Source organism: Paroedura picta, chromosome 4 (genome assembly GCF_049243985.1).
Source record: "Paroedura picta isolate Pp20150507F chromosome 4, Ppicta_v3.0, whole genome shotgun sequence".
NCBI lineage: Eukaryota > Metazoa > Chordata > Lepidosauria > Squamata > Gekkonidae > Paroedura > Paroedura picta.
Genome location: NC_135372.1, coordinates 77,844,697 through 77,864,377, shown reverse-complemented (window position 1 = coordinate 77,864,377; position 19,681 = coordinate 77,844,697). Strand labels below are relative to the sequence as shown.

The window sequence follows — 19,681 nt, the reverse complement described above, 5'->3', positions numbered from 1 at the left end:
GTATTTTCTCATCTGTGCAAGTTGGCTTGAATGCAATATATGCATAAGGTGGCCAGGTTCTTCCTGAGGATAGAGTCTGAGGAGGACAGGGACCTCGGTGGGATACAATGCCACAGGTGTCACCCTCCAAAGCATCCATTTTCTCCAGGAGAACTGATCTCTGTAGTCTGGAGATGAGCTGTGATTCTGGGGGATCCCTACATCTGGCATCAATATGTATGCACCACTGGAACCACCTTGTCCTAAAGAGTTTGCATACTTTCTCTGACACAATATTGCCATCTTCTCCCCTTCCTCATGAATAAACTTCAGAAAATAAAATATGTCCAACTTTGTTTTTACAGTCACCCAATACCTCTCATGAATATGCACTGGATGCGTATCACGCCATTTCCACTTCAGTTACCAATCATTTCCTTAACTGATATTTAGAATGACAGACCAGAATTTTCTCTTGCCGAACATAAGCCACTGCAAGACTGCATTAATGTCAAACAGCATTATTCAAGCCAAGAAGAAACAGAAAGATTTAGGTTGTATCTTGAAAAGGGCAATGTAATCCTCCTTTAAATTAATTTAGCATTTTTAAATCTCTGTGCTTTTTACACTGTACAGTCCCTACTTTTCCCTTATCAAGGTTCCCAAGTGATAACATACTGGCATGCACACACACGCACGCACATGATCAAGAGCCCCCATGTGATAGCTTAGAGGGAACATGGCAACTCTGTGGAGGTCTTTGCTTTCTTATTCCACATCAAGCAGCCTGATGGGCCAAGAGGGGCCTGATTAAACACACACCACACTGATTCATATTCCATTTAAATAAGATGAAGACTTTAGGCATGACAGGGATGGTTATGCTCAGCAAGGGCCCTCCTGCAGCAACACTACAGCCAAAGAACTCTTTGCAGCTATTTTGTATATGGACTTTTGTCTCTAGTCCACACACTTTAATCTTACACAGTCCCTTTCCCTGCTATTGCTTTTTATTCAGCACCAATGAAACCCTGGAGTTTATAAAATTACAAAAGCATCGAATTTCTACAATTCTATGGTTCCATGAAAAACACATGAAGCTGCCTTATGCTTAGTCACACCACTGGTCTGTGAAGGACAAGAGTGTCTACTCTGACTGTCAGTGGTTCTCCAGGACTTCAGGCAGAGGTCTTTCACATCTCCTACTATTTGAGCCTATAAATTGGAGATGCTGAGGACTAAGACTGGTATTTGTTCTCCCACTAAGGCATGGCCCCTCCTTTGAGTAAGAGGACCAACACAGGCAATTGAACAAACAATTATCTTCAACATGATTTTCCTTAGAATCAATACTGGTAGTTGGGTTGGTGAAACGCAGCTTGCAGTATATCCCATCTCCCCAGCTCTGCTGTTATCTAGAGGTATATTCCATATGTAAATAAACTTCTCCTGTACCCTTGGAGAGTGAGACAGCTCGGGACTCAGACCCAGCGGATACTGACACCCTGCAAGTACTAAACAGAGCTGACACTGCTTAACTACTGAATGTAAGCCCAATCAGATATAAGAGTGACAATCAGCTTAGAACAATGCAGCTTCTCCCTTGCTGCGAGGCACAGAAGTCATGACAGTGCTTCAATCAGTCATGGAAAACTGACACACATAACCTGGAAGCAAGTATTTTGTTTCATAGGACACAGTATTGTTTGTGCTTTAGAAAATTTACGATTGAATACAGGATTGAAGATGGCCATGCATGCATTTCTGAAGAAAATAGAATAAATTTCAGTTTAAGACTACATGTGGCCATGAATGCAAAGAGATACAGCAATGTAATTTGCTTGAAGTGACTATAACTATGCTAAAACAAAGACCTGCAATTACTAGTTAGAGGAGAATTCTGTCATGGGCTCAGCAGCCATGGTTTTCATTGGTGTGGCATCACAATCAATTTGAGTTTTTAAATCATAAGTAGTTCTGCTACTTGAGAGGAGTTCTAAAGGACTAATTATGCTCTTACAATGTATCAAGTTGCATAGTATTACCAAATTAGTGCACTGAATAATATACCGTATAATTATGACTTTAAAAGCAGATTCTTCAATTATATTCATCATTTGTAGGCCACACTGGAGTTCCTCTGGAGAGAAAAGTAGCCTAAAAATTCTCACATAAGATTTATATAGAGAAAAAACTGCCCCAACTACTGTAGGATTGGAAATACAATTGCTTCTTCAAAAGGGCAGCTTCTGAATCAACCTTAAGTACTGGCTGTTCTAGCCAACAACATTCAACAGCATTTAAAAGCAAGTTTTATTGTTGAACATTTTCCCCAAACACAGAATAATGGCGAACAATCAAAGCAAGATCCACTGACTATTAAACCAAGAACAGTAAGAAAAAATGTTGCCCAAGTTTGAACCTGGGGTTCTAAGTGCAGTATTTCCTGCCAGCTCCCAAATGGCTTCACATTCCACTTACTTTAATGTAAAAAATATCTACAGATTCAACTGTAAGAAAAAAAAATTCAAAGCAAAAACAAGAAATCAGAAAACACAGAATTTGCATCAAAGTTCCAGGCACATTCAAGATAACTGGAATAAACATTCAATTTTTCTTTCAAAAGCACAGCGCATAAATTTTAATTGCTTTTTCAATTAATGTCAGCAACTTAATGTGCTCTGAACTTGTTGCTCCTGGATTGAGTAACACACTTGAAAGTAGATTATAATTTTCAATCCTCCAACTTTACCTTTGACTAACCATGTGTTAATGTTTCCATTTGATTTCCCACTTGCTACTAAGTAAACCTGTTTAGGATTGTGCCCTAAATCTCTAAAATTTATCCTCGCATTTCAAGTCACTTCCCAATCATACTGACAACAAAATGTTACTTCTTTTTCTTGGTACATTTTAAATGCCTTTGCCAGTACTGGCTATAAAGCTCCAGGTAGGGTCAAGTAATGGCTTTTTTTTTGCAAATAAATGTTTCAGTGATTTAAAAACTGTCATCTGCTAGTCTTGCAGGATTAGAAAAAGGATGAATGAATGTTATGGCTTCTTGATAAGAGCCAGCACTTCCTTTTAATCCTGGACTGATCAGATCTGTCCAGCCTCAAAACAGAGCTCCCCACCTTCCACTCCAAATATGGGGCGAAATACTTTAGGCCATTTTTTTATTAACTGAAATTCCATTTCCCCCCTCCCCTATGATGTTGTACAGCTTATTTGGGGAGATTTGTAATAAGGTCACTATTATTCAAAATTAATTATTCAGACTCTTTGATAATGAGTTTCTCACACATATTATGATTGCAAACGAGGGAATTACAGGCAAGTTAGAATTTGTGCATCTCTCCTTCCCCTCCCCCACAGTTACTATATAAGGGGGTGGTCCCCAACCACCAGGCCGTGGCCCAGAAGGCCCCGGCACCGGGCCGCGGCTCCCTCTCCCCAGCCCCCCCCCCCCGCAGTAAGAAACTTCCCAGGCCGCAAGCAAATTGGCCACAAGAGCAGCCGATTAGCTTGCGGCCCAGCAAGCTTCGTTTTGTGGGAGGGGGGGAGAGGGAAGCAGGGCCACACATGCGCGTTTGCGCCATGTGTGGCCATAAATGCACATGCACAGCACTTCCATGCATGTGTCTTTGCATCCGTGCATGGCGCAAACGCGCATGCACTCATCTGACGCGCATGCACAGCATGCACGGACTCGCACGATCGCTCTCCCCACCACCGCCGATCCGCAGCCTTAGAAAGGTTGCGGACCACTGATATAAGGGATACATGGTCAGAAAAACTATGTGCATGCTCATACTCTTCTGGATCACAGGACAGGAAACTAGGTAGGAAAATTCATCCATACAGCAAGATGACCTGGATGATTGTGTCTTGTTATGCAATTTGCACCCTGAAAAACCTTTATACCAGAAGTGGGAACTGCCAAGAATATTACTTGCCCATTTGCTTAGTTGTTTTCTTTTCTATATCGACAGACAAATACAGCTCTCAAAATCCACTAGCTCAGAACCATGCCCAAGATCACTACCCCTCTGGTTGACTCTGAGAACAACTGTTCCACTGCAGTCATTTATGATGTCTAGTCATCTCATATCTACAGCAGGACTCAAGCACATGTTTACCCAGTCAATGTGAGAGCAGCTGAAGTCTCCCAATTTAGCAACATTATATGCTTTAGTCACTTCTCTTATTTCCATCTCCACCTCAAGATCAACCTCAAGGATTTGTTCAGGTAGAAGATTATACACCTCCACTTTTAAGCAACCCTTAGGGCCCAGTATTTCCACCCATATAACTTCTGTTTAGAAGTTAATTCCCCTGCTGTTTTCTAACTTTTTTGATACTATGCCTCTTTGATGTACAATACAATACTACCAACCTGTCCCTCCCTGTCCTGCCTACAGAGCTTATATGCATTCCAACATGTTTCTGAGACACCTACTATATCCAAATGTCATTGAACACCAAGTACTCTAGTTCCTCCATCTTAGCTCAGTGACTTCTAACACTGGTATATAGACACCTATAATTTGTTTTCCTCTCCAGTAATCCTTGCCTCCCTTGGCCCCTTAGTCCCCATATGATCCTCATCCACCATTATGCCCTCACTCCCAAGTTCTATTATGCTCCTATTCATACTACCATGAGTGTTTACACAATCATCCTTTTGGACTGACTAGTTCCGAACCAGAGGTTCCTCAGCCCGTCAGCTGTCCCCACAGGATTAGTTTAAAAACTGCTCTAACTCCTTTTTGATAGTTGCCAGTAGCTTGGTCCCCTTTTGGTTCAAATGAAGACCCTCTCTTTTGTACAGGTTTAGCCTGTCTCAAAAAGTTCCCCAGTGCCTAGCATATCTAAACCCTTCCTCCTGGCGTCACTTTCTCATCCGTGCACTGAGACCCATGATCTGTGCCTGTCTAGCTGGCTCTGCCTGTGGAACCAGCAGCACTTCTGAGAATGCTGCTTTTGAGGTCCTGCCCTTTAACTTTCTGCCTAGTAACCTACATTTTTATTCCAGGACCACACAACTACATTTCTCAATGTCAGTGGTGCCAATGTGCACCCTGTCTGCAGTCTCCTCCCCAGCACTACCTATCTAGGCAGCATGTGATGACCGCAGGCTTTGCACCAGGCAGGCAAGTCACCATGCAGTCACCATGCCTGTCACAGACCCCACTCTCTATATTCCAAATAATCAAATCACCCCCTACCAAAAGCCCACCTCCCTCCATGAGAATCCTCAGTATGAGAGGATATCGATCTATCGCCCAAGGAAGGGTACCCACCTAAGGGGTCAACATTGCTTCTCCTCAGACTGACACCTTCCAACAGCAGATGAGCAATCAGGACAGGAGTGGGACTGCTCTGGTAAGTGTCTCTTCCCCAAATTTCTTTCTCTGCTTCAGCTTCTCCAAGTTGGCAACCATAACCTTAAAGGAATGAGCCTGATGCCTGAGAGCCACAAACTCCATACAGAAAGCACACACCCACCATCTCTACCCAGTGGGTAGATAATCGTACATGTGGCATTCTCTATAAAACACTGGATATCCCCCCTCCTCTGCTGGCTTTCTACCTGTATTGATTTAAAGGTATCTAGAGTGATGTGGGATCCCCAGAACCACATAAAAACCACACTCCAGAAGGCTTCAAGTATCCACTCTCCCTCAGTCTCTATCATCTGACAAAGCAACCTCAGTGAATGTTCTCCAGTAAATCAGTTCGAGAAAGGCAAAAAAAAAAAATGTTCACCTTTCCAACAGTTCTCCCTTGGGTTATGTCCACCAGCCAATCTGGCTCAGTTTTCAGGTAAAAAGAAGTGTAGTTACTGTATAGTGGACAGGAAAGAACTCTGCACCTGTCCAGAATGTTTGCAATATCAGCATTCAAAGAGTTCATTATTCTTGGCACAGGTGTCCCAAGTCCCCCTAAAAGGGTTCACAGAAATGTATTACAACACCCACCACTCTGTGATTGTGCAAAAACAAGCTAGGATTACTTTTCCAAACCAAAGAGAATGACCTTTAGCTGAACTGGCTTTCAGCCATAAGAAAGCACAAGAGACTTCAATTTTAAAGGGGAACAATACGGAAAGCTACAATTCTACTCAGATCCAAAGACAAGCACTGCAGTTGAGTAATATAAACTTTCTGCACACCAAGGGCTAGAAGAGCAAGCTGATTAAGAAGATCCCTCATGCCACACACTTACAATTCTGGTCACAGGACATTTAGCTGGAGAGGGAACTGGAAGGTAAATGATATGAATTACCTGCAGGCTCTCTAAGGATATGTCTGAACCAGCGCATGTATGTATAATTTATTTCATTATATACCACTATAATCTTGCACTGCATCTGATACGAGTGCTTGCAATTGGCATTCTAACTCTGAATTTGCTTTTTGTTTTGTTTTTAACATGAGCAGCACATTTAGCATTTATCAGAATATTTAGGCACACACAAAAGGAGCACGTATCCAGTTCTGCATATATCTGCTGCTAATCTCATCTGAAACCAAATGTTATTTTACAGAATAAACAGAATTCCCAAAGCAAGGAAGAGAAGGAGGATCGATTCACTTTTGTTTTAGAACACATTATAATTTTGTATAAGGGAGCTACACAATGTTATGGCCACAGACCTAAAGTAAACAGAGTTGCACTTACCTGTAACTGTTGTTCATCAAGATCTAACTCACTCATTTTCCTGACCAAGGTAACTGCTCCCAGAAAAGCTACTTTTCTGGTAAAGAAGGCCAGGCAGCACAGTGCCAAAGGTTAAAAGGGGGGCTTCAATAACAGAGACAATATCAGGGAGAGAGATCTCTGTGGAACAATATGAGGAGCAAGGGGAAACATGTTGAGCAGGCCCTTAAGAAAATGCTGTTCTCCATTCAATCAAAAGAACAGGACGGCTTAGTTATATTTGGTAGAATGATGAAACGACCAGCAGTCAGTGGATAGAGGTAAATGGGATAAATGGGGATTACTCTGAGGTAAATGGAGATCTTTTACTCTTTAAAAAGTTGTTTTCACTTAAACATATTTTATTTAGAATAAAGCAGTATAACAGTTTCTGTATGGTTCTTAAGTGTAATGGTTTCAGGCAGGTACAGTTCTTCTTGCTTTAGGGTTCCTTGATAGACCTAGGCTGACAAACTTATTTTCGTCACTTAGACTAATTACTTAGACAACGAATGCTTTTCACAGCACCCAATACTCAATCTCTTCATCCACTCAACAACCTTCTCCTCTCACACACCAATCAATCCAATCAATGCCATTCCACAGAGTACAGAAGCCATCCTAACATTGCACTTTTCTATCAACCGTACTGTCCCTTCTTTCTTACTCAAGAAGTCTGCTTTCTAAACCACAGCAACACATACATAGATAACCCCACTTAAAATAATGGGGGGGGGGAACACACACAACATATTTGCATAGCAAAACTCTACCATTATGTTTTCTGTTCTTGATGGTTTGAAGTACTTATTATTTGGGGCATTTGTTAGCTCCATTCAAACTTTAAGAAAGGCATGAAATAAATGTTTCAATTAATAATAAATACTGTTTAAAAGTCTAAAGTATAGCCAATAATAACCTGTAGGTTTCCAATGATAAACAGTAAGTAGGAGCAGTACAGAAATTGTCAGAGAGATAAATGATCTCTCACAGAACTACTGAATGTTTGCAGCCCAGTGACCAAAATGGATTTTTATGTACCTCTAGATATCTTTGCAGGTAACCAAGAAATCCAGGTGGGCTACTAAGACATGAGCTCATATGTGAACACTGCACTGAAAGAAGCTGAATTGATACATCCCAGTACAACCCCCTGAGGCTGGGAACTGTATACATATAATAAATGATATTGCTGCTGGGGTGCTCTATTTAAACTATCTGGAACAGCTTCGGTGTATAATTAAAAGCTAAGGCCTAGGTCCCCCTTCAAGGATCGCTGCCTTGTTGTGGCAAGGGGGCTTGCGTAGTTCAGTGAAGCTATGAGCTATGCCATGCAGGGCCACCCAAGACGGACAGGTCATAGCTGAGAGCTCTGACAAAAGGTGATCCACTGGAGAAGGAAATGGCAAACCACTCCAGTATCTTTGCCATGAAAACTCTATGGACAGTTCCAATAGGCATAATGATATGACGCTGGAAGATGAGCCCCTCAGGTCGGAAGGTGTCCAATATGCTACTGGGGATGAGCAGACGGCTAGTACGAGTAGCGCCAGAATGAATGAAGCGGCTGGGCCAAAGCCGAAAGGACGCTCAGTTGTGGAAGTAACTGGTGGCGAAAAGACAGTCCGATGCTGTAAAGATTTTTATTCCATAGGAACCTGGAACGTCAGATCCATGAATCAAGGCAAGCTGGACGTGGTCAAACAAGAAATGACAAGACTGAACATCGACATTTTAGGAATCAGTGAACTAAAATGGACAGGAATGGGTGAATTTAATTCAGATGACCATCAGGTATACTACTGTGGACAAGAATCTCGCAGAAGAAATGGAGTAGCCTTCATAATCAATAAGAGAGTAGGAAAAGCAGTCTTGGGATACAATCCCCAAAATGACAGAATGATCTCAGTTCGAATCCAAGGCAAACCATTCAACATCACAGTGATCCAGGTCTATGCCCCAACCACTGCTGCTGAAGAGGATGAAGTTGATCAGTTCTATGAAGCCCTACAACACCTTCTAGAAGCAACGCCAAAAAATGATGTGCTTATCATCATGGGGGATTGGAATGCTAAAGTAGGAAGCCAAAAGATAACTGGGATAACAGGCAAGTTTGGCCTTGGAGTACAAAATGAAGCAGGGCACAGGCTGGTAGAATTTTGTCAAGAGAATACAATGGTCATAGCAAACACTCTTTTCCAACAACCCAAGAGACGACTCTACACATGGACATCACCAGATGGTCAACACAGAAATCAGATTGACTATGTGCTCTGCAGCCAAAGATGGAAAAGTTCTATCCACTCAATAAAAACAAGACCAGGAGCTGATTGTGGTTCAGATCATGAGCTTCTTGTTGCAAAATTTAGGCTTAAATTGAAGAAAGTAGGGAAAAGCACTAGGCCACTCAGGTATGAACTAAATCATATCCCCGAAGAATACACAGTAGAGGTGACAAATAGATTTAAGGAATTAGATCTGATAGACAGAGTGCCTGAAGAACTATGGACGGAGGTTCGCAACATTGTACAAGAGGTAGCAACTAAAACCATCCCAAAGAAAAAGAAATGCAAGAAATCAAAATGGCTGTCTGAGGAAGCTTTACAAATAGCTAAGGAGAGAAGGGAAGTGAAAGGCAAGGGAGAAAGAGAAAGATACACCCAATTGCATGCAGAATTCCAGAGAAAAGCTAGAAGAGATAAGAATGCCTTCTTAAATGAACAGTGCAAACAAATAGAAGAAAACAATAGAATGGGGAGGACCAGAGATCTTTTCAAGAAAATTGGAGATATGAAGAGAACGTTTCATGCAAAGTTGGGTATGATAAGGGACCAAAATGGTAGGGACTTCACAGAAACAGAAGAGATTAAACAAAGGTGGCAAAATTATACAGAACAACTATACAAGAGCGAGCTTAACATCCCTGATGACCACAGTGGGGTAGTTACTGACCTGGAGCCAGACATCCTGGAATGTGAAGTCAAATGGGCCTTAGGAAGTCTGAGCAACAATAAAGCTAGTGGTGGTGACAGCATTCCAGTTGAACTATTGAAAATCTTAAAGGACGATGCAGTAAAAGTGCTACACTCAATATGCCAGCAAATTTGGAAAACTCAACAATGGCCACAGGATTGGAAAAGGTCAGTTTACATTCCAATCCCAAAGAAGGGCAATGCCAAAGAATGTTCAAACTACCGCACCATTGCACTAATTTCTCATGCTAGCAAAGTTATGCTCAAAATCCTACAAGCTAGGCTCCAGCAATATGTGGACCGAGAACTTCCAGAAGTACAGGCAGGATTTCGAAGAGGCAGAGGAACTAGAGATCAAATTGCCAACATACGCTGGATCATGGAGAAAGCTAGGGAGTACCAGAAGAACGTCTACTTCTGCTTCATTGACTATGCTAAAGCCTTTGATTGTGTGGAGCACAACAAATTGTGGCAAGTTCTTTTAGAGATGGGAATACCAGAGCATCTTATTTGTCTCTTGAGAAATTTATATGCAGATCAAGAAGCAACAGTGAGAATTGAACATGGAATCACTGACTGGTTCAAAATTGAGAAAGGAGTTCGGCAAGGCTGTATACTGTCGCCTTGCCTATTTAACTTGTATGCAGAACACATCATGAGAAATGCGGGATTAGAGGAGTCACAAATTGGGATCAAGATTGCAGGGAGAAATATCAACAACCTCAGATATGCAGATGATACCACTCTAATGGCAGAAAGTGAAGAGGAACTAAAGAGCCTGTTGATGCGGGTGAAGGAGGAGAGTGCAAAAGTTGGCTTGAAACTCAACATCAAGAAAACAAAGATCATGGCATCCGGCCCTCTCAATTCCTGGCAAATAGATGGGGAAGAAATGGAGATAGTGACAGATTTTATTTTCCTGGGCTCCAAGATCACTGCAGATGGGGACTGCAGCAAAGAAATTAAAAGACGCTTGCTCCTGGGGAGGAAAGCTATGGCAAATCTAGACAGCATCCTAAAAAGCAGAGACATCACCCTGCCAACAAAAGTGCATTTAGTCAAGGCTATGGTATTCCCAGTTGCAATGTATGGCTGCGAAAGTTGGACCATAAGGAAGGCCGAGCGTCAAAGAATTGAGGCTTTTGAACTCTGGTGCTGGAGAAGACTCTTGCGAGTCCCTTGGACTGCAAGGCGAACAAACCGGTCAATCCTAGAGGAGATCAACCCTGACTGCTCTTTAGAAGGCCAGATCCTGAAGACGAAACTCAAATACTTTGGCCACCTCATGAGAAGGAAGGACTCCCTGGAGAAGAGCCTAATGCTGGGAGCGATCGAGGGCAAAAGAAGAAGGGGACGACAGAGAATGAGGTGGCTGGATGGAGTCACTGAAGCAGTAGGTGCAAACTTAAATGGACTCAGGGGAATGGTAGAGGACAGGAAGGCCTGGAGGATCATTGTCCATGGGGTCGCGATGGGTCGGATACGACTTCGCACATAACAACAACAACAAGGCCTAGGTGGGCAGAACCAGTCCAAAGATCGGACTGGCCCCACTCCCTCCAGAATTGGGACCAACAGGAAGGCGACACAGCCCGCCCACCAGCCCGACCCAGGGCAATCTGGCAACATCCCCGCCAGTCTACCCCTGACCACCGAAGGGAGAGGAGGTCAGTAGGACAGTCAAGGAAGGTGAGAATGGAGGTTTGGACAAGCTGTGCCAGCCCTTTTCACCTCAGGGCTGTCCTAATTGCCACATCCCAAAACTTGCTTCACTTTGTCTCAGACCACTGACAGAGCTGGCAGGAGGCTGGTGTGTGCACACCCTCCCTCCCCCTCCCTTCAGGCCTGCTGGGGAGGAGCCTCTGACAGCCCCAGACTGAGGGAAGGGAGGCCTCTCCAAGAGCAATGCAGGAGACTCTGAGACCATGGATAGTGCTGTCCTTTTTTTTGGGGGGGGGGGAGCTTTCCCCTTCAGCCAAACAGTTGGCTGACAGGGAGGCCACAGAAAAGCCCCTTCTCACTTAAAATACTGTTCTGGCCAGCCCTGCTGCTGGAGGGAAGAAACAGCCAAGCCATGTGTATTTCTTCTTCACAACTCTCTGCAGATTTGAGGCCTACTGCATAGCATTGTTCTGCATACAAAACTGGATGCTGTTGCAGAGGTTCTTTTGTCTCCTGTTTCATCTGCACAACAACCCTGTGCAGTAGGCCTCAAGTCTTTCAACTCAACAACAACCTGTGTGGGAAGCCTTAAATGTTTCTTTTCCAAAACAACCCTGTCCAAAGCAGCCCTTTCTGACTGGGGAGCTGATCTTTATACTCTGCAGATGAGCTGTAATTCCAGGAGCTCTCCAGGCCCCAGCTGGAGGTTGGCTACACCTGGGTTGGAAATATTCCTGGAGGTTTGGAGGTGGGACTTCAAAACCATACAATGCTTCCAGGGTAGCCATTTTTTGCCTGCAGAGCTGATCATTATAATCTAGAAATGAGCAGCAATCTAGGGACAATGGTAGAGGCTCGCAAACTGCAGTTAGGAGGGAGGGGTGCACATGTGTTCTTCCTCGGCTATGGGCTATGGCCAGCCCATGCCAGCAACTGTTTGTATTCTGGGGTACAGACAGACCAGCATCAGTCCGATGAGTCTGGAAAGTGCAGGAAGATCTAAATAAAGAATATTTACAGCCTGAAATTGTAAATACTGAACAAGTAAATGGCTGGAGAGACATGGGAACCACAGTGACTTTTTTCAAGCTTTGCCTGGTAAATAAAAAACCCGACTAAAGTCAAGACTGCTGTGCACAGAGAGACCTCGTCTTAGGGTTGCCAGCTTCCAAGTGAGGCTCTCTTCCCCACCTCCCTCACAGGGAGTCTGCTATGGGAAGAGGAAGGGAAGGCGACTGGAAACTGCTTTGAGACACCTGAGGCCTGCTCGGTGACTACGGGCCATTCCCAGTTATCTCAGATCTCTCACAACCCCACATGTTATCTATTGTGGGGAGACAAAGGGAAAAGGTGTTTGTAAACCACTTTGAGACTCCTTTGGGTAGTAAACAGCAGGGTACAAAAATCCAGCTCTTCTTCTTCTGAGGAGCAACCATGAAAGAAGCATGTGGGCACATAACATTTTATCAGCAGTCAAAAAAAATGGAGAAGAAGGAACAGGGTGAACACCTGTGTACTGTGACTACCCCATGTGTAGGGCAGAGGGGCATTTCGGTGTCTGTGGCCTAATTCCCACAAGAAAGCAAATGATGCAGAACTGGGAGGAACTGGTTGCCATGTAATCTCCCCCTAAGTACAGTCTCCAGTCTGATTTTCCCTTCACATTTCTGAAGACATGGCTCTGGAAAGCTCATCTGTAACCACTATGCCACAATTCCCAAAGGTCAATCCTCTCCCACATTCAACAAACGTTCCAAACGACAGATTCTTGACACCCATCTCTCCACACCCATACCGTCAGTTGTCATCATGCCACCACAACCTCCCACACAACACACACATTCAACCCCATGCCCTTACAGACTGGACAACTCCTCCCCTTCCTCTTCTCACTGCCAAGCTCTAGTGCCTGTTTTATTCCTGGATACAACGGGCTTTGCCCCTAGTAAGTAAATAAAGCCCAAAGCAATGCATAGGCAACTCCTGGCATATGTGTCAACATCAAGCACACCAGACTGCTTCATTTAGCACCCTGGGACACATCAGTGGTCATGCAACCAAGGCTTTGGCTGCACTGCTAGGACAATAATGCAAGAGAAAGCTGCAAGAAAGGATTATGTCCATCAACACGTCCCATGCCTGCACAGCCACCAGCCTAGTAGTCCAAAGTAAACTTCTGAGTTGCTGGCAGTGGTACTGGGGCTTAGCTAGCTCCAAGTGTGTCTCCATGTACAACTTTCACATGTGCCCCACTACTCATATTAAGAATACAAAAAGACTGCTGGCCAACCCGTTGCCTTAGAAGGGCAATGGACAGGGCATAAAGGCCAAAGCCCTCCCTTGACGTTGCCTCTATATGGAAGTTCCTTTTAATCACCACGGCTAGTATCTACTGATGGATCTATCCTCCATGAATCTGCCTAATTCTCTTGCAAAACAATTCACTGTCTTCACAAATAAATGCTACACTTTTTCAGCACTTGGGCAAAGAAGGTTTCCTATGCCTGCCTAGAACCATCCTCAGTTTTCACTTACTTCTGGTATAAGTCTGTCCAAATGTTCAGTTCGATTCTCATGAGAAGGGTGTGTAGAAAGCCACTCTGGTAACTTTGGGTTTCCTTGAATTGTCTCAGCTAATTCCATTTGCTGCCAAAATACAGAACTTGCTCTTACATCCACACATGCCTAGAAACAAAAAGGAGTTATACTGCATAAGTAACAATGTTCTCAGAACTGCAAAATAAGCTTAGAAGCTCTGTAACTACACATGGGCTGTTTCCTTCACATGCAGCCACACATATAGCTATAGACGTAGATTTTGCTGGGTCTTTCAAAGCGCTGACACTCTAGAATTACATGAAAATAGTCAACTAAATCTTTCTGCAACAAAAATGTATTTAAGATACAGATTAAACAGGGATGAATCAAACATGCTTAATAATCACACAGTATTTATGCATCTTATCAGTTTTTGCATAATCATTGCTTTAAAATAACTGCTATGGATCAAAAAAAGTCATATGTCACCTAAAAGAGTGGTCAGGGGCCTTCCGTACAACATATGTTTTGGAACAATTCTGACACAGTAAGTCATTTTGAAAGTGCCCTATGTGAAAACTGAGATGGCATAATGAGGAAAAAATACATCTGCTGGGGAAAAAGAGGAAAAGGTAATTATTACCTTGCAGTTTAATATAAGAAACATGTTAAACCCTACTATATTTGAAAATTTCTCAGAGGCACTGATTGCCATAACAATTGATAATCAAGTAAATATCTATGGTTGCAGCTTCAATTAAAATTCTGGTTTAAGATTATATCAATATTTAGGTGCATTTTATTGATGCTACTAAAAACGAACTTTTTAAAAAAATGGACAATAATGAAAAGGTCTCGTCTGTCTTTTAAAAGGAGGTTGTGTGCAGGTGGAAATGATTGCCTTTATTAACTTCATAGCAGTCACTCAAAGGGGGAAGTTTTTTCTTAGCTTGGAGATACAGAGATGAGTAAGGTTCACCTGTTGCATTTTTGCCTGTCATGCAGTTGTCAATGGTGCAGGAGCCATGGCAGAAAAAAAACATGGCAACTATGGATAACCAAGAACAGGGGCCTTGAAAAAGTGGCTCACTAAATCTAGCCACCAAATCTCAGGATAACAGGGCTATCACAGAACCTGGGACACAAAATATCTATTCCGGAGAGTTCAAAAGAGAAAGCTCAGGTGTATGTAAAACGGTAGATGAAAAATAAAAGACTTAATATGCAATGCAAGGGATGAGGAGAAGTCCACCTGCAAGCAATGCCATATCTTTCTATTCTGCCTGTAAAAAAAACCCCAACCTCAGCATGTTTAATTGATAGTACTTATGTATTTACTGTGCAGCTGTAGCTTCATGGTGGAACAACCTGCAAAACTTTACCTGCAAAAGGCGCCAGGTTCAACCACTGTCATCTCCAGTTAAAATTATGGATAACTAGAGCAGGTCATGTGAAAGACATCACCCTAAGACCTTATAGAGCTACTGCCAGTCACAGCAAACAATACTGATCTTGCTACATTAAGGGTGATTCAGTGTAAGACAGCTCTCTGTGTTTGTATTCAAGCCTCTGGAAACCCTGACCTCTCCTATAAATAGAAGGATTCAGAATATTTCAAATTATGGAACAGAAACAAGACCAAGGCAAGTGATTTTGATGTAGTGGGGGACATAGTAGAATCACTGCTCTTGCAACAGCTGAGATTCCCACCCACACACCTCTTTTAATGGCTGCCCCATACTCATACATGCTTTTCTCCCTCTCTCTTCTGGACACAAACACATTTAGTTTAAGCAAGTGGTTCGGGCAGGAGTTACTATCCTCTTGAGTAGCTATAACTGATGCAGATTGTTCAAGCAGTATATCAGCTATTTGCTCATAAAACATTTAATATATTCTGCCTGAATCCTGAGATCTAGGTAGCTGCCAAGACAAGCTGCATGATTTGGAACTGCTCTCTGTGATGGATGCCTACCAACTGGGAAGCACCCTATTTGTATCATAGGAAGCAAGATGTTCACTTCTAGAAGGCTTCAGAATACCGTAACCATTTGGGCTTTCCTCTTCCAAAACCTGTTGTGCCTCCTCCAATGTTGATGATAAGCAATGTGACTCTAGAGCTTGGAATGACCTCTAAAATCAACTCTCAAAGGCAAACAGCTTTGCTAAAATGAGTAAGATTAACTGAGGGAAGATGCAGACTAAGTCATTCCCTGTTTTTATTTATTTTAAATATGATCTGATGAAGGGCTAGAGTCTGCAGAAGGCAATTATTAGGCAAGTAGGCATTGCTGGATCATAAATTAACATATGCAACTCAGAGGAAGACAAAAGAACTGCTTGGCATTAATTAATTAGCATTGGGAAATGATCTTTTTAAAACTGATTCCATCTTTTAATAAAGCTGTGACTCAGAGAAACTCTGATCATAAGTAAACTGCCCCATATCCACAAATACAAACAACTCTTGAAATGAAACAGGTGGTATTTGTGCACATATGCCAACATAAGAGAAGGAGATACCAATTATGGTAATGAGCAAGAAACCATCTGGGTTAAGATCTTGACCTTTATAAACAAACAAGGAACTACTTTAGCAATTGCAAAGTGTACAAAATCGAAACAGACTTGCAAATGTTCTAGACAAAACAAGGCACTGATTGAAGGGTCGATCTTCTAAAGGAAAAGTACTTTATAAATGACAAGCTATCCCTAAAATATTGCATGTGCCAATATATCTTTTTTATGGCAAATATATTTAATTAAGTATTTGTTGCTGGACTGGTTCCACTGAATGAGATTTGGACATGGTTCATAAACCTAAGCTGAGCTGAAAATCTGTTTAATACAAGCAATTGAAAGCTGTTTCCTCTAAGAACAATTCTCTCAATGTCAATGCAACATCCTGAGAAAGAAAATTGTGATAGGATGGCTGAAAAAGAGAGACAGAAGAAAAATCACCACTACCACCTCCTGGCTTGGGAGGGAGGCAGCCATGGGCTTGAGTTTTCAAGAAGCTGCCAAACTGTAGAGTATGTATATGAATAGACATAAGGTGCCATATTTTAAAGTAATGAGTTTGTGTGCTTAACAGGCATTATGTGAGCTTCAAATGCATAGCAAGGTACCATAGCTTTCACCTACTCTCTTCTTCCAAGTACATTATTGTTTAATAGCCATAAAGCATCAGAACAACTTAAGAGTTCGCTATAAATCATATTTCTTAAATATCAATGAATTTGTATTCCCAAATTTAAAAAGAAGAGTTGGGCTTTATACGCTGCTTTTTGTTACCTGATGGAGTCTCAAAGTGGCTTACAATCGCCTTCCCTTCCTCTCCCCACAACGGACACCCTGTAAGGTAGGGGAGGCTGAGAGCGCTCTAAAAGAACAGCTTTAACAGGGCCATGACTGGCCCAAGGTTGCCCAGCTGCCTACATGTGGAATTACTTTTACACATCTTCTAAAAGACCCATATATAAGTCAATGGTTTATTAAAGTAATCTGCCTCAAGTGGCAAAAATAGTTTGTGTCCCTCAAAGGTCTAATAAAAAGCACTATTTCTTATTAGCACTAGGTGGCGCTACAGGCACAGTTATCAAATTTGTTTTTAACCCAGTTTTTCATATTTTGATGAACTCAATAAGCAACATACCTAAACCTACCAAGGAAGCAAAAGGGCATTTAGTATTTTATCCACAAAATGATTTTACCTTTGCTGCAAAGTGTAGTCCAACTTTGTCTGCTTCAGCTTCTAACGACCTGCTATATGGCCTATCGAATAACAACTAAAAAGGAAAGAAGAGACACTAAATGATTGCTCTTGCTAGAATCAAAAGGTGGGATATTAGAGAATTTTTTGAGAAAGGAAGACTGAAAATGCTGTGCATATATACAATATTGGCTAATGGCAGAGCTTTCCATGAACAGCAGAAATTCTGCTGTTAATGGAATGAAGCACAGATCTATTTATCTGTACTGCATGCAGCAGTTGTTTGAGAGAAGGTCTGGTTTCCCTCCCCCTTTATTGTAAGCAACCAGAGATTGTCTTGGATGTCATAGGCTAAATGACAGTGGCTCACTTAAATTCTTCTCCTAATACTCTCATTGGCAAACGCCCAGACAACGGTTTACCTCTTAGCTATTATGCTATTCACACAGCCCTGGCAAACAGGTGTACCGGGACGAAACTGAAAGTGCTCAATTAATTGTATGCATCCCCATGTCCTGCCAAACTCAAAGCAGAACAGCAAATGTTCACACAGAGCAAATATTCTCCCATATGGGGTTTTGTGTTTCAAAAAGCTGAAGAATCTAATCAAAGCAATTGTGAGGAGACTAGACAGACAGAAGGGTGAATATATGGAGTCCAGGGTTGGTGAGGGCATCATGTCTTCACAAGGGGACAGAACAAAGGTTTTAAAATAGATGACTGTATCAAAACACTGCCCCATCCAAAACTGCAGGCATTCTGCCCAGCTCTGATCCATCTCCTATCCAGTTCCCTAAGTGTCACCAGATATTGCACAACCAACGTTTTAGGGCCTTGCTCTACAATTATAAAAGACAATATGAACTTGAGTAACTAGTTTTCTTAATAGATTCCAATGCGTAGCCATGTTGGTCTGAAGTAGCACAACAGAATTTGAGTCCAGTAGCACCTTTAAGACCAACAAATAAATCTTTGTCAATCTTAAAGGAGCTATTGGACTCCAATTCCATGTCAGAATTTTCACTTGTCAGGAGATTCTAGATGAACAAGATACATAAGCTCCTAATGGTAACCCCAAGATTTTGCCTGATGATGCTTCTTCCATTCAATTTTTATACATGTAAATCCCCCCCCCCATCAGAGTATTGTGGGATTCTTCCTATTTTTACTATTGAATATTTATTTCAAAAGTTTTCTCTTCTTTTAAAACACCAGTTGACAATACTGCCATTTGGACAATGGGCCATTTATCACAAGAGCCTCCAGGTAGTGACTTTCTGAGACCTGAGGATGTTGACAGGGCAATTGTTTCAGAGAGGTATGCAGGTTAACAAAGAACACTGTGTGCAGTTATTCACACACACACACACACATACACACACTCCAATCTGACTAACCAATGACTGTGGGTCGCCAGGGCTCACAGACACATTTTGAAAGAACCAAACTGTAATTGGCTCCCCTCCCCCCATATACATATGGGATGATCCTAGTTTGGGACATATTACATTTTAAAAACCCTGACAGAGGGAACGGTAAGGGTTGTTTGTCGGTACAGATACCACACCTGAAGTAACATCATAACTAGCCCACACCGTTGTGGCAACCAGGAAACAGAAGCAGTAAAATCATTAGGTTCCTGCAAATCCAGTTTTCCTGCTTCCTCCTTTAATAAAATGCCGCCGCCATGGACATTGTTTTCATTTCTGGAACATGCAGGGAAAGAAACTGCAGAGTGTGACAAGGAGCACTTTAAAGTTAGCCTGGTGCTGAAGGATCATTGATCATCCTGACAGTTCTCTCGGCCATTTTAAGTTAGGTTACTGAACTGCCTTTTCCTAAGCATCTGATTTTATTCTTGACTGGCAGGAAGTTCAAGCATAATTTAAAACTTCGCAAGGAGACCAAGTCCACTTATTCTCTTCTCTGCTTGAGGTTAATGAGCCTTGCAGCAGTGAGCTATGAGAAGCCAAGCAGAAGGTTCTAAAAGCATCTGAGATTCTGGAGCTATCTGCATTGTTTGGGGGGAGTTCTATGGGGTTTGTCCAAAAATATTTAAAGCAAAAGTACAGAATTGATTCGATGTACAACTATATGGTCTTCTATGTGTACTTCT

At 42.3% G+C, this 19,681-nt stretch overlaps 1 protein-coding gene across 2 annotated transcripts in view; it reads right to left on the bottom strand.

Annotated features, from left to right (window-relative positions):
- OMA1 (OMA1 zinc metallopeptidase) overlaps window positions 1-19,681 on the bottom strand; it is a 36,478-nt gene that overhangs the window by 1,976 nt on the left and 14,821 nt on the right. For both annotated transcript variants that reach the window (XM_077333565.1, XM_077333564.1), the window contains 2 exons: window positions 17,567-17,641; window positions 13,851-14,000 (listed from right to left, as the gene is read on the bottom strand). In XM_077333565.1, the coding sequence (XP_077189680.1) occupies window positions 13,851-14,000; window positions 17,567-17,641 (225 nt within the window). The remainder of the gene's footprint in view (window positions 1-13,850; window positions 14,001-17,566; window positions 17,642-19,681) is intronic.